This window comes from Vanessa tameamea, chromosome 28 (assembly GCF_037043105.1).
Source record: "Vanessa tameamea isolate UH-Manoa-2023 chromosome 28, ilVanTame1 primary haplotype, whole genome shotgun sequence".
Classification (NCBI taxonomy): domain Eukaryota; kingdom Metazoa; phylum Arthropoda; class Insecta; order Lepidoptera; family Nymphalidae; genus Vanessa; species Vanessa tameamea.
This window is the reverse complement of record NC_087336.1, coordinates 4535878-4551014: the sequence shown is the minus strand read 5'-3', so window position 1 is coordinate 4551014 and position 15137 is coordinate 4535878. Positions and strand designations below refer to the sequence as shown.

At 30.1% G+C, this 15137-nt stretch overlaps 2 protein-coding genes across 5 annotated transcripts in view; both read left to right on the top strand.

Annotated features, from left to right (window-relative positions):
- The window catches only part of LOC113391858 (uncharacterized), a 47908-nt gene extending 46609 nt beyond the window's left edge, over positions 1-1299 (top strand). For both annotated transcript variants that reach the window (XM_064219459.1, XM_026627968.2), the window contains one exon: positions 816-1299. In XM_064219459.1, the coding sequence (XP_064075529.1) occupies positions 816-911 (96 nt within the window). In that variant the 3' untranslated portion in view covers positions 912-1299. The remainder of the gene's footprint in view (positions 1-815) is intronic.
- A 4062-nt stretch (positions 1300-5361) lies between these two features.
- The window catches only part of LOC113391857 (uncharacterized), a 93355-nt gene continuing 83579 nt past the window's right edge, over positions 5362-15137 (top strand). For 2 of the 3 annotated variants that reach the window (XM_026627966.2, XM_026627965.2), the window contains exon 1: positions 5362-5963. In XM_026627966.2, coding sequence (XP_026483751.1) covers positions 5811-5963 — 153 coding nt within the window. In that variant the 5' untranslated portion in view covers positions 5362-5810. The remainder of the gene's footprint in view (positions 5964-15137) is intronic. The other variant, XM_026627967.2, reaches the window with a different exon arrangement.

Below are 15137 nucleotides of genomic sequence, written 5' to 3'. Positions count from 1 at the left end.
TAGCGCTGTAAAAATTACCTATACAGATTATACTAAGATGCTATGTCCCTTGTTAAATTCTTGGACTGACTTACATCGAAAGATAGATGCAGGATTAGGACAGATAGTTTGGGTAGCCTCCGAAAAGAAACACTTTATGTGGAACAGTTTTAAATAAAACATCCAAGTATTTTACTGTTAATACTACCACCTGGGGCAGTAGACTGTTCTAACATAATATTTATTATACATATGTTGGCGGGCGGACAAATGAGGCACCTGATGTGAAGTTTGCACCACCGCCCAGAAACATTGGAGCTGTATCGAAATATTATCCATTCCTTACAACACCAATGCACCACCAACCTTGAGAGCTTGTCCCTTGTGCCTGTAGTTATTTGTACTGGCTCACCCTTTAAACTGGAACACAACAATACTAAGTACAGCAGTGTTCCAGAGTGGGTGGTACCTACCCAGACGAGCCTGCACAAAGCCCTACCACCAAGTACACAAACGTTTTTTTGAACAGTAAAATTATTTAAAGTGTGTCTGTGTCTGAGAAATGGTGAAGTTAATTGCTTATGGTTACTTATCTGGATTTATATCTGTGTTTTGTATAATAACATCCATGTGTTGTAAAATATTTTTTTTAATTTAGTTCTTCTAAGTATTTATTTGTACATAGCTAACGCGTAATTAGTAACAAGTCATACTATAATCAACTCAGACCTTGATTAAAATATACTATTTACTACATCTTCATTATACTACGTAAATTTTACTATTTTTGTAATTAATATTAATAAAATATAATTAATTTTATTGTTTCATTACAGGAGGTAGAAATCTTTGTAGGTAAAAGTGCAAAATCAATGGTCACCCAAGGAGACTGCGCCAGCCATGTCTCCGAAGAATCCATCGGACAGAGCTGATTTGCTTGCAACCTCATAGAATATATTAACCGTCTTAAACATAACCAGGGTCATAATACATTCATCGTTGTAAGTTTTAATTTGCAGTTTTAAAAAATATCTCGAATTCATTGTTTAAAATTAAAAAAAAAACTAAACATCATATTAAATGTATCATTCATTAAATATACAATTTACTAATATAAAATATTTATTGCAAATTAAAACTGCAATAGTTTATCTCAATCTGTATTTATTTTGCAAATATTCAGTTTCGTCCATTTTGAAAATAACTGGCATAACATTTAGAATCATTGCTTAGTTATTAAATAGAAAAAAAAGCTTTACTGTCATTAACGTCACTATTACAGATTATTAATGTCAGAATGGACAAGACTGAAATGAAAAATCATTCCTATTAAAAAAAAAAAATGACAATCCCAATATTGGCGTATTTATAATCTATATAAAAAAATTAATACTCGTAGCGTCTGCCTGAATTTATTCGTATAGTTAAAATGCACCTTACGCTGATGTAATAAGGGTTATGATAGACATAGCTTATTGATACTATAACGCACCCATTGTCAACGCAATATAAGTTCTTTTTTGTATAGAAGTTAACCATTTTATATTGTAAGCGCTTTTAAAGAACGGAAACATATGTGACATTTTTCTTCTTTCAAAATACATAATAATCTTTACATATTCGGTATTAATTAAAATGAAATCAAAACTTACTGAAATTGAATTCTTTGCTCTTTTAGATGTTATTATATAATGTTGGAAATATAATGTAGGATAGATTTTATTATTAATAGTAGAGCTTAAAACTGAAGCGGGCTCAGTCAAATTGCATTCAATAATTGTCTGTTGGCACATTGATTTGAGTTGATTTTAGTTGGTCGCAACTGCTAAATTTAAAATGATTTTTATCTTCTAAATATAACCAAACAACAATAAGCTTAACAGCTTTAAGGCACATTCAAATGTCATATTTATTGATCGACAAATGTTGATCAAGTAGAGTCGAACTGTAGATCCCACTATAAACGATAGGCAAACTGTCTTTAATTTGTCTATCGTTTATAGTGGGATCTTCAATTTTTAAAATAATAATATACTTATCAATTTTTTTTCTCATATTGTTAATTTATTTAACATATTTATGAAAACTTATTAAAACTTCGCTACTAGACAAAAAAAAACAGAAAGACCGCTTAAACATAATGTCTTTTTCATATATTACTAATAAATATGTATCAAGTAGATAGTAACACTCGTAAGTTTCAATCATCAGTAATTTGAAATGCAAAAGGAGTAGGCAAAGTAACAACACTACAATCATACAAAATAATTCTTCGAATATATTGCTTTGTCTAAGCCCGCTGATCCCAGTACTTACTTGCATATACTATATAATATACTTAGGAATTGTAATTAAATCCAGAATTAGAAGAAAAATCCTACATATGTTTCCTTGCCTATATTATATGTATAAAAAGAAATGACAACGGAATATGATCTCTAACTATCAATGTTTATGCTTGATTCAAAAAATGAACATGTTATAATAAATCTTCTAATGTTGCTAGCACATAATAGTAAATTATACTAAAGTTGCCAGATCAATAAATTGAAAATTTAATAGCAGTATTATTTGTTAATGTAATTTTTATTGACAGTTATTTCTCTTTTTACACAAGATACTTCAATATAAAGCTAACAGATTTAAGATGGAAGCGAGGGAGATTAACAAAATGTATATATCTGACGGGGAACTGATAGAATTTGGTTGTTTGATGATAACAATGAAATAGAAAGGCTGGTCCGAATTAATTTTCTTGTGATTGACATTTTGAACATTTTTAAACATTTTTTTGATGTACAATGTATATGTTTTCAATAATTAAAAATACGATAAAAGTAAATTTTGCTCACAGTGTTGTGATCAATAAAAAATCAAACGAATTAATGTTATTTTGAATACCTACTCAATTATGAAATATTAAGTCTTATTTTACACTAATACCTTTGTTTAAAATTGATAATGAATTTGAATAAATTATTGTTTAAATGTATTTTTGTTTTTATTATAATATATTTATTTTATATCCCGAAGATAGTAAGTTTTACTTTAAATGAATAAAATAATTAGCATATACTTCTGAAAATAAATAAATCGCTATAGCGATTCATCTGTACTTCCTAATGTAAGGCAGGGGGTAGAATGGGTCGCGCTATGCACGGCCAGCAAATAGTCTGATACAGTATCCGTTACTGAATATAAGTTAAATGAAGCGAATAATTATACACTGTAAAAATATATTTCCGAGAGGACCATAGGCGTAATGAAGGCAAATTATGCAACGGCGTTAGATTTTATTTATATATCTAGATAGTGTTGCACTACATTAGAATTAAAACAAATGAGGCAACTTTTTTATCTTGGGCGCGTGACAGCTACGCTGACATTCGCCAGACGTCATACTAATTTGCTCGTGCGCGTATACTTTCAGGCCAAATGGTTGGCCACTACTTAGCCTAGGACTATACCGCTACCGCGACACAGAAAGCATGTCGTTTGTTTGTAATATTTTATTCTAAATTTAAACTAAAAATACAAATGAAATTAATCACAATAATAGATCTTAATCACAATCATAGATTAAATCGAATTTATTATATATATAAAAAAATTTAATCCTACGTAAGATTCATTATATGTCTTCTGGCATTTGGTGTCTGTAATTACATGGTGCAAGATTGTGACTTTAATAAAAAAAGATAGAATTTTTCGTCCCAATAGGAGTAGTATGGCAATTGTGATAACTTTTCAAATAAATTAACCAATTCGAATTTTAAGTTTTAAAAAAAATGTACCTAGTTGTGATTCAGAACGACGACCAAAATGCTATTGTGTATTGTAGTTAATGTAACTAATTATTTTAATTCCTTAGATAGGACAACCATGCTTAACTATTGCAAATGATCATGTAGTAGCAAGTTTTTTGTCGTGTGTGGGACAAAATTGTTAAATGCTCTAGTTGCAAATTATTTTGTTCAAGTTTATCGTTAGTAATATAACATTTTATCGATTCCGACCGGTTTTGATGACTGGATCGACACCACTGCACGCCCGACCAAACTTTTTGTCGAATCTCCTGCGCCACTAATCTACGACGGTGTTTCACAAACTTCAGGCCTGCCAAACTCCTCCCAGCTGTCGGCTTTAAATCTAGTTTACGAGTGCACGCGTGTAATATTAATAATTTCTCAAATAAATAACGTTCGTCTCATACCAATTTTGAAGAAAAAGCAAAAACTCTGATTCAAGATTTACATTCCAAAGTTGCTGAAAGTGGAGAGTTTTCTTGGTAACATAATCTCTTGATCTGACCCGACTGATGGCTTTACATTCTTTCCGATGCAAATTACTTATTTAAAGGAAAAATATCTTAACCGCTCTTAGTCCGACCCATGTGCATATCTCATGCACCTATTATCTCGGCATAAGAATGTCTCCTCATCTCCTCTCAATCATCATCTAAAATCTAAATGAACGAGATAATTATAAAAAGGTTCGAAATAAGGAGCAGAATTCTCGGCCCTAGGTGTATGTGTCACATGACAATTTTATTGGCGATTACAAAAATAAATTTTATTTTTATAATTGGTATGATAAATACATTAAAGTTAGTTTTTTATGCTCATAGCCTTTAACAGCAGGCATGTTATAGCACGGCCTTTAATACATGACATGGGAATTCGTGGGTAGGTCGCTGGAATATTTTACTTAAGAAGGGGTTGTTTAATATTTTACTTGTTAAATAGACAACATATGTACGTACAAATAAAATAATTTACATTGGAAAATAATTAAATAATCAAAAATACTTCTACATTAAGCAAAAAATAATAAAAAGGGGTAAATAAAAATGACATTATATTTTTTATTTATCTCAAATTCAGTACTGACTATATAATAACCAGTAAATAATAATAAATAATTATATTTCTAAAACTCTGGGTATTCGTTCAACGTTTCACTGGATTTAAACCATAGATAATATATTTTTTTTTACTGACAACAAATTGGATAAAATGCTTTTTAAGGAGTGTTTTAATAAAAAGTAATAATATTAAATACATGACAACACAAATTTAAAATAAAAATGGATTTGGAACTAATTATAATATTTTTTAAGTATACCTTTCTTATTTTATGGTTCTATAATATTATAATAAAACTTAATTTTTAAATAGTCTGTGGTGACGTATTATTAAAAAGTTATTTCAAATTCAACATAACTTACATTTGTTACAATTTTTTTTTAAATACCATTTAAGAAACAATCTGTCGTAGTTTTCGTTCATATTTAAAATGTGTGTAATAAAATAAGTTGCGTAAGCTGGAACGCATTTAGAAACAAATATAAGTTGTCTATGGGTTGACAGTCTATCTTCGACGTCATAATCATATTTTTATTTTTGATTATTTTAAAATATTCAATTAAATATTAGTGAATATAGCTCAATAATTATTTTATATTTATAAATATTTTTTGATACAAAATTCACTAATTTTTAAATAGTTATACTTTAAATAAGATATAAAAATGACGGATTTGTTCCCGCGTGTTTCCTTCCCGCGCACGTCGCACTAGGTGGAAGTTGGTCATGGTCGTCCGCCAAACGGAAAGCCGCCATGATGGCTTTCTGTAAAGTACGCTCAATATGTAAAGTTTCGTTATTGTTTTTCATTAATTGTGACTGAGTGCGTGCAAAAATTAACCATGGGAACGAACTAGAGTGTGCAAAGTGCAGTTTACGGTCCTTTGGGACCTCCTGGAGGAGCTATAAAGTGTTTTATAAGTGCATTTTTGTGTCGACGCTAGCGTGTTTTGTTCTGTCAACAAAATGTCGAAGCTCTCGTTTAGGGCGAGGGCCCTGGATGCGTCGAAACCAATGCCCATATATCTCGCCGAGGAGCTTCCGGATTTACCGGACTACTCGGCGATTAATCGTGCTGTACCTCAAATGCCCTCTGGTATGGAAAAAGAGGAGGAAAGTGTGAGTATTTTGCGCATTTAGGTGTTAAGTCATCAAAACTACTGTGTCGGCCATCATGTTTCAGTTTCGTATTCCTACCGCTAGGGGCGGTATATTTATTCGTAATAGCGGATTTTTAGCGAATTTATTACTCTGAGTTTATTGCGTACGTAGAAATATGATTAATGTGGCTTTTAAAGGGCTAATAACGAGATAAGATTATTTATATATGCACTATTTACATTACTATATAGTTGTCAAAATTTGGCGCGATAACACCGCATGGTGTTTTCGTAGGTCACTTCTGATCCCATAGCTCATTCAATTGCGTTTTTCTCAGCGAATTGGCGCCCTACGGTGCTGATATTTTGACATTTGTAGTTTAAATATTTTTAGAATATAAGAAAAATAAAAAAATCGGTGCCGGTAAATGGATCATATGTTATTTGTTTACAAACAAACTCGTACGCCGGTACTCGGTGATTGACGAATCACACTTTGATTTTTTAATTAAATAAATGATATTTACTTTTAATATCGATCATCGTTCCTTAACTTTGAGATTGCCTTATTTTAATATATAATTATTTTATAAATACTTAAACGTAAAATTTAATTCATCTGAATATATGATCAATCGCATACAGATTTTTATATTCATGTGAATTATAAAATATTAAGAACTCATTTCTTTTAAATACAGTTCTGTCTAATACAAAGAGTCATAATAAATTACATAGATATTTTGTATAAGTTAACTTTTATTATAAATAAAATGAAATCGACAATATGCAACAACTCTACATGCACATTGAATACAACTATATTTATTACTATTTGTTATTATTCTATGAAGTTTTTTTTTATTACATATTTTTAACAACACTACTGCCTTCTGTATTATTAATAATACAAATATAAACAACTTATAAAATATTAAAGCTCAATTGGATCATGTTGTGTGGAAATGTTCCAGGTAACAGGTTTATTTGACTCGTAACAATTTACTCATTACTTAATGTGAAACTCTGGGAATATATTTCATACATTAACAATACAATTGCTTATTATTTGTATATAATCCATTTCAACAACAAATTAATTATATTATGGTACTAATTATATTCATGAATGAAATTGATATTATGAAGTACTTATTATATTTCTTGTGTTCTTTTTTCCATGTTGGGTTTGCCTGATGATTATCTCGAAGGGATTATCATGACTCATGGCTTTTATACTTATCGTTGGTTTTCTATTGATGGTTTTATTATCTACATCTAGAGTATAAAGTTTAAAATACATATAGAGTCGTATTTCAAGATCTTTTGAACAATTTTGTGATTATGATAATTCATTCTAATGAGTTAAAATTTCCATATTTACAATATATGGTTCCTTTTATGGAAATATTATCTAATCAATTTTCTAGTTGGTTCTTAGTTCACATTAACTAGTTTCTCATAGTCTAAATGATGATGAATATATTTAGTGTCTACATTTTTATATATCATTGATTGACTATGCCATTTCATTATCAAATCAAGTATATTACTCATTGCGAGGTCATATAGATGACCAAAAAGTCTGCAGTAAGTATTTGTTGATTTTTAGGTGGGATATTTAAATTGATTTGTATTTCATTTCATTGTTGAGGTTTTTTGCTGGCTCTTCTCGACATAACCTCGTAGAACAACAATTTAAAAAAATATTTTATTGAAAGAATATGATTATCATGGTCGTTATGAATATGTTATCTTGGATCTTCGGAGGGATATGCGAACAAAATTGTACCAGTTTCAGATATGGTTAAAAAAATATTTTGGATTATCGGATTGCTTCAGTTTTAGATATTGGATTATTTAGAAATTGTAAAAGAAAAAATTACAATAAAATGTATTTGACTTTATTTGTAGGCTACCATTTAGTAATAGGTATAATCGCAAGAAAAATAAAAAAAAAATTAAATTATTTGCTCTCTTCAAGTATAACATTATGCAAAAACAAAATTATAATAAACATTTTTTTTTATCAGTTTTGGTTATGGTTACATGTTATGGAAGGAAATCTAAACTTTTATGGCCTTGTACTTATAAGATCCCTGAACTGTGAGTCATTGTTACTAGTTTTAATTCTTATGGAAACATACCACAATATAGAATCTATATGTACCTGTTCTCACTTTCATTTTTTTCTCAGTGTATCCAATAAAATATATCATTAGGTAGATCTTTTAACATAGTTTTTTTTTAATATCTATCATATAACTGGTTTTAGGTGGTTTAAACTGGACTTAATGGTTTTCTTTAATGTTATATTGTTTAGACATTGAAATAGCTGTACAATAGTATTACCAGTTGTTGCCAACTTATTATAACCTGTGAATACATTCAAAGTATATATATACTTTACATATGTATAATATGTTTATGTAGCTCTCAATAAGATAAAACTTGTTTTGATTTATATTTGTTGCCATTGAAGAATACTAGCTTAATAAAGATTAATATAGTACTTAGGTAACTTGTTGTTTTAAATATCGAAGATTTCTATGTTGCATGAACAGTAAAAGGTGGTATGTCCCGCTGAAGGGAAAATACTTACTCTCCCATTAGGCAGTAAGCTAAATTTAATTTGACAAAACACCCAGGTTTACTGACAGTATTCCGTGTTCAAATTTTTGGTTAAGTTTGTCCTCTTTTTTTTTTAAATAAAACATACTGATAAAAGCAAACATTTGAATGTCTATTTTAACTAAAATTATCAATATTGATGAAAAGGAGGTTTTCCTTTTCATCAATATTACGAAACAAAATCGTAATATAGTTTTGTATGGAATGTGACTTATTACGAACCATATTTCGTTATTAAAATTTTAATATCATTTCGTTGAATTTCGCTTTGATATTCAATACACGGAATTCCAGAATTTTTGTTTTAATATTTCGCATATTCCGAATCGGTATAATCGTACGATTCAACGAATACCAATATGTGACAGAAATTCGCTTCAAAATACGTACGTATGTAGTTTATTCGTGGAATTAAAAATTACGATTTATATATTGTTTACTTAAACAACATTTGTTATACATGATTTTAATGATTATATAAGTTTGTCACGCGTTCACGTTTTACATATTCAACCGATCGTCGTGAAAATATCCATACACGTTGTTTGGGGTAAAAGGAACATAGGGTACCTATATACCTAATACTTGTCCCCGATTACAGACGGGCACACCAAATCAAATCAAATAACTTTATGCAATATAGAAGCATTACAACTTACCTATTGATTGTCAAATTAAACATTACCATCAGTTCGGAATAAAATATACCCTGGCCCGAGAAGAATCGGCGAAAGAAACTCGAAGCGAAAACTGATACCTTATATTTTTAGAGCAAAAATTGATTTCTAAGTGATCGCTATGAGAATTCCAATAACAAATAATTCTGATCTAAAAAGGTTTTATTTCTGTAACATATATTGAGTTTTATATACTGTATTTAGGTTGGCTGTATAATACGAATTGATTATGCTCTGGTGATTATAATTAACGTATCTTTGCCCACAAGTGGGACATATACGCACATTACTTTAGTTTAAATTAACACGTGGATTACTTTACGTGGGTTGTGCAAACATCCCCTATATGTACGAGCAAGATTGATATTGATTGCGAAACTTATTTTAAACAAGAAACAGCCGTACAAAGTTTGTATAGAAAAAAAAACTAGGTAGGATTTGTTACTATAAGATTCAAATAGCTGTTCAATAATGATTCGTGTGTGCCGAGCGATAGAAAATTTGATCATTGTCTAAAATTTGTTGAAAACGTATATGAACTTGAATTAATATTTCGATTGTTTTATTTCTACTGTTATTACCAAATGTTTTTTTATTGTCACGAACAATAGAGCTCGTCTACCTAACAAAGAAAAAAATCGATTGACAAACAAAAGAAAAAGGTAATGAACTGTTTCATCTTTGCCTATTTGTATATATATATAATATATATAGATTTTAAATAAACTTCTTTATTTTCAGTGTTTTTTATAAAAGATACGCAAATGATATACAATTGTTTACTGTATTGTTAACTGGCTGAAACTGCGGCTTTGCCCACTTTGAATTCTATTCGCGACGAATATGTTTTAAAACGCTAAACTCTACTCCATCGAAGAGTGAAAAAAGTAGTAATTTCTTTGTCTTTAGACTCTTCGTCTTTGTCCGTCCTTCAAGCTAGTTTTATGCCAAGTTTCACTAAAATCGATTCAGTCTAGCCGTGAAAACGTTACAGACAGACAGAGTTACTTTCGCATTTATTTATTGTATAAATACGGATTTAATGAAAATTATTATTTTATCCTACTCTTGATTCTTTAAAAATATACTTTATCCAAGTAGGCAATTACAAGTGCTTTTGAATCGTCATTTAACAAACTATACTAAGTGCCACCGGTTTGGAATGTAGTTTCTACCGAGAAAAACCGGCAAGAAAATCAGTACTAACTCTTTTTCAACCTTTAAAAATACAGTCATGTTAGTAAAATATGTAATATATCCTGCCTGGAAGTCAACAAGTATTAACTACACGCTTTTTTATCATCTGTATAGTCTTGTATTGAATAATATGCCTCGTTTACTAAGCTATTTTTTACAAAATATGATTTGAATTTACGAAATGGCAGAGTTAAAAATGTATTTTACTAAGATAAATCTCGTTTAACGGTAACTCATAGAGCACGCTGTTCCCATTGCGTGTAACAGTAACTGTGTCTCTGGACATGAAATATGTATACTATCAGTGGTCGCTCCCGGCTTCGCTCGCGTTTTGGGAGCTGGTTGACAGGTTTTAGGCATAAACATGTGGTCTATGTCTATGATCTATGAGATCAAGCTTGAGGGTTGGTCGTGAAAGTGCAACAGACAGACAGAGTTACTTGTACCTACTATAATGCAATAATATAATCGCATAACAGATGTATATTATCGTTTTAAGGTTAAACCAGATAAAATAGGTATGTAGGTTAGAAATAAAATAATATAATACACTTCGGTTGGAGGATTATATGATTTTCTTAGGTGTTACAGATTTATCGATACTAGCCACCCGACAAGAGTTGTTCCCTTACGCACAAAAAAATAATTCGACCTTTTTATAATACTATGTCGGTTAAAGAAAGTGTTAATTTATGCGTCAAATGTAATATGATCAATATTTATAATATTTCAAATAGCATAATGATAATAATTTTAAATGTTTAAGGAATTATTTTCGTATAATTTATTATGTATATTATATAGTCGTTTTAAGATACATTATAGTTTATTTCAATCCGTTTTATGTACCGCTCAACGCTAAATGGGATGACTGGGGAAGATAAAGTTGAACTGACCTGACCCTTTGCCTTTTTCGTCCCTACTCACAATACAATACTGCATATAACTCGAGGGAAAGAGAAATAAATAGGAAAAACAAAACAGTTTGGTTTTTTTTTTAAACGTCATCCGATATTTTCTTCTTTGGTAAATACGATCTTTCGTTTTATAAACTTTACTTTAAATTACTTTTTTAAAGAACTTATTTTATATACTTTGATTAATCTGTAATTACTTGTTCTTATTAGATTCACTTCAAGCTTTAATGTAACTCTGTTGGCTTATGTGAGACTTATTTTGGTGTCAAATGTTTGTTTATTATACTACGCTGTATGTTTCCCACAAATAAAATAAAATTAAAATAAATACATAAACAAGTAAATAAATGGTAATAAGATTAGAATAAACTATGTTCGAAAGTTGCATATTTTTTACGATACTGATTATATAAATAGGCAAAGATCGTAATATATTTACATTTGGTTTTTTTTTTATTCGCTTTCATCTTATTTCAATTTCCAGCCTCACTTGCCTGCCAGTGATAATTACTTAATACGAGAATTACTCATAAAGTTAAATATTTCATTAAGGAATCACATCATGCTATTAAGCTGTATTAACAAAATATATTACAAAGAAATGTTAATGATTTTAATGTCTATTTCATGTCTGTCTTGTCGAGACAAGCAGACGGCACTGGATATATTATGGTGTACTCTATTCTTTTACTCTTATAATTCTTTGTCAATCAAGATACCACCCACTCATCAGATATTCTACCGCCAAATAACAGTACACTGTATTGTTGTGTTCCGGCTAGAAGGGTGAGTGATCCAGTGTAATCACAGGCACAAGGGACATAACATGTTAGTTCCCAAGGTTGGTGGCGCATAGGTGATGTAAGGAATGGTTAATATTTCTTACAGCGCCTTTGTCTATGGGCGGTGGTGACCACTTACCATCAGGTGGTCCATATGCTCGTCCGCCAACCAATGCCATAAAAAAAAAAGATCTAATAAGACCTTATTTCCTTTCATGTCTAAACACCATAATATGTATATCTAAGACTAGCTACCCGTCACGGCTTTACATGGGTGCAATTTAGATATCTATAGTACTCAGGAATAATGTAGCTTTATACCAGAGAAAAAATATTTTAGAATTCATCATTAGTTCCGGTGATTATTCTCCACATACAAACAATTTCTACCTCTTAATCTCAACATTGGACCGTAGTTTTGTAATAAATAGCATATAATTGTTATTGATACATGCTGACTGTTCACGAGATTCCAGGCAGTTAATGTGTGTGCACGACGACACTGAATCTGTGTGTGGTTAAGAGCGAAACATGAGTTCATGCCGCAGACTAGACTTGTCCTTACTTAGATTAAAAGTTAATTTAAATTACAGATAAGACAAATAATCTTTTTATATTATCTGTAATCAATATATATTTTAGATAATAAAATCGCCGAGTTACGATGCGTTGATTTTATATTACCTAATATTTATATATAAATTAATAAATAATACATTTTATTGAATATAAATATATTGTTACATGTTCAAATAATTTTAATTTTTTTAAAAGATACTTTTCATACGTACGTCTATTACCAACCTCTTTCGAATTATTACCAACAGAAATCGTGAAATTCAATGGTCATCATTATTTTATTTTACTATAATATTATATAAATCATCCAGCCCTCATTGGAGCCCTCGTCACAGCGTGGTGGAGTATGTTTCAAATCTTCTTCTTTAAACGGAAAGGAAGTCTTAGCCCAGCAGTAGGACTATACACGCTGTTGCTTTGCATTTTTATGTTATATAAACAATAAATAATATTCTATTTTCTTTAAATCAGTATAAAGGCATCAAATTCGAAAGTCAAATACCATTTTAATTACACGGTTTAAATACGTTGACGTATACCGAGGATGGTGTATATTTTCGATAATCCGATAATACTATCTACATGCGACAGGGCAGAATTAATACTACACGGGCGAAGCCGCAAGAAGCACAAAAACTTGTTCGTTTATTTTCCTTATAATGCTTTTTTAAGCGAAATCGTCTACAAACTAAAATAAACTGAAACCTAAGGTAAACGTTTTAGCATTTTTATAAGGAAATAAATTAAGTAGCAAAAAAATCAGCTGAGATCATTTCACGATTATTCGAAATGGCGTATAGTTTAGTTAATCTCAAACAATAGTTTTATTTATCCCTACTATATGCAACGAATCCTCGAGATACTATCCCGAAAAAGTCATCCTCAAGTTGCTGGTAAATTATAAAGACAAAAGAGGTTTTATTTAATAATATATATAAGAGTTATTCAGTGCAAAGACTACTACGTTACACGAGAACATACTGACAATCAGAAACTATTTTCAATGTCTACACGACTATCTTTCTGTATCAGTTTTAATGCCAGAAATTTGGGTTATTGTTCGCTTCAAATGTTAAAAAGGCTTAAAAATGTTCAATACCAATACAAATTGTACCTTTGGTACCTTTCAGTATAGCTGGTATAGGTACCATTTTAAAATAAACTGCCCCGAATAAATGAATTAATAAATTTACAATCCATGTCACTTAGGATGATGGTATGGATTCCATCGACACCTCATACATCCATATCCGTTCAAGTTTTTAAGTAAAGTTATATATTATTAATTTCATTAAGAAACTCACACACATACATACATACATACATACATACATACATACATACATACATACATACATACATACATACATACATACATACATACATACATACATACATACATACATACATACATACATACATACATACATACATACATACATACATACATACATACATACATACATACATACATACATACATACATACATACATACATACATACATACATACATATATACATACATACATACATACATACGTACATACATACATACATACATACATACATGAACCCTGAAAACATAATACTTCTATTTTGGGTTGTCTTGTAAAAAACTTACTATAGATAAACATATATAATATATTTATACATGTACACGGACGAATTAAAACTCAAAATAACATAATTTTTTTTTTTTTTAATATTATTTTTTTTATGGCATTGGTTGGCGGACGAGCATATGGGCCACCTGATGGTAAGTGGTCACCACCGCCCATAGACAAAGGCGCTGTAAGAAATATTAACCATTCCTTACATCACCTATGCGCCACCAACCTTGGGAACTAAGATGTTATGTCCCTTGTGCCTGTGATTACACTGGCTCACTCACCCTTCTAACCGGAACACAACAATACAGTGTACTTTTATTTGGCAGTAGAATATCTGATGAGTGGGTGGTACCTACCCAGACGGGCTTGCACAAAGCCCTACCACCAAGTAAAATTATATTACGACTTTCAAAAACAAGACATCCTTCAGACGCCAAATTTTATTTTTTTTTCGTCTAGAAATTATTCGAACGTCTCAACCTCATTGAAGTTGAATTAGTCGAATAAATCTATTATAATAAATTACTGTTTAATATAAAATACGTTCTACGTGTCGTAATTAAAGCTTATATTACATTGAGTTTTATTAAGGCTTCGGTTTTTCACGCACAGCCTAATTAATTGGCAATTAATTTTGATACTTATTAGATGGTAATAAGGTTCAAAAATGATTGTAATTTTTTTTTAATAACGGTATTGAATATTTTGTTTTGACTTACTTTTTAAAAGCCTATATGGAATGATTGGATTTACAGAGCAAAGCTTAAATCGATCTCGTAATATTGTGAATGTTAACTTG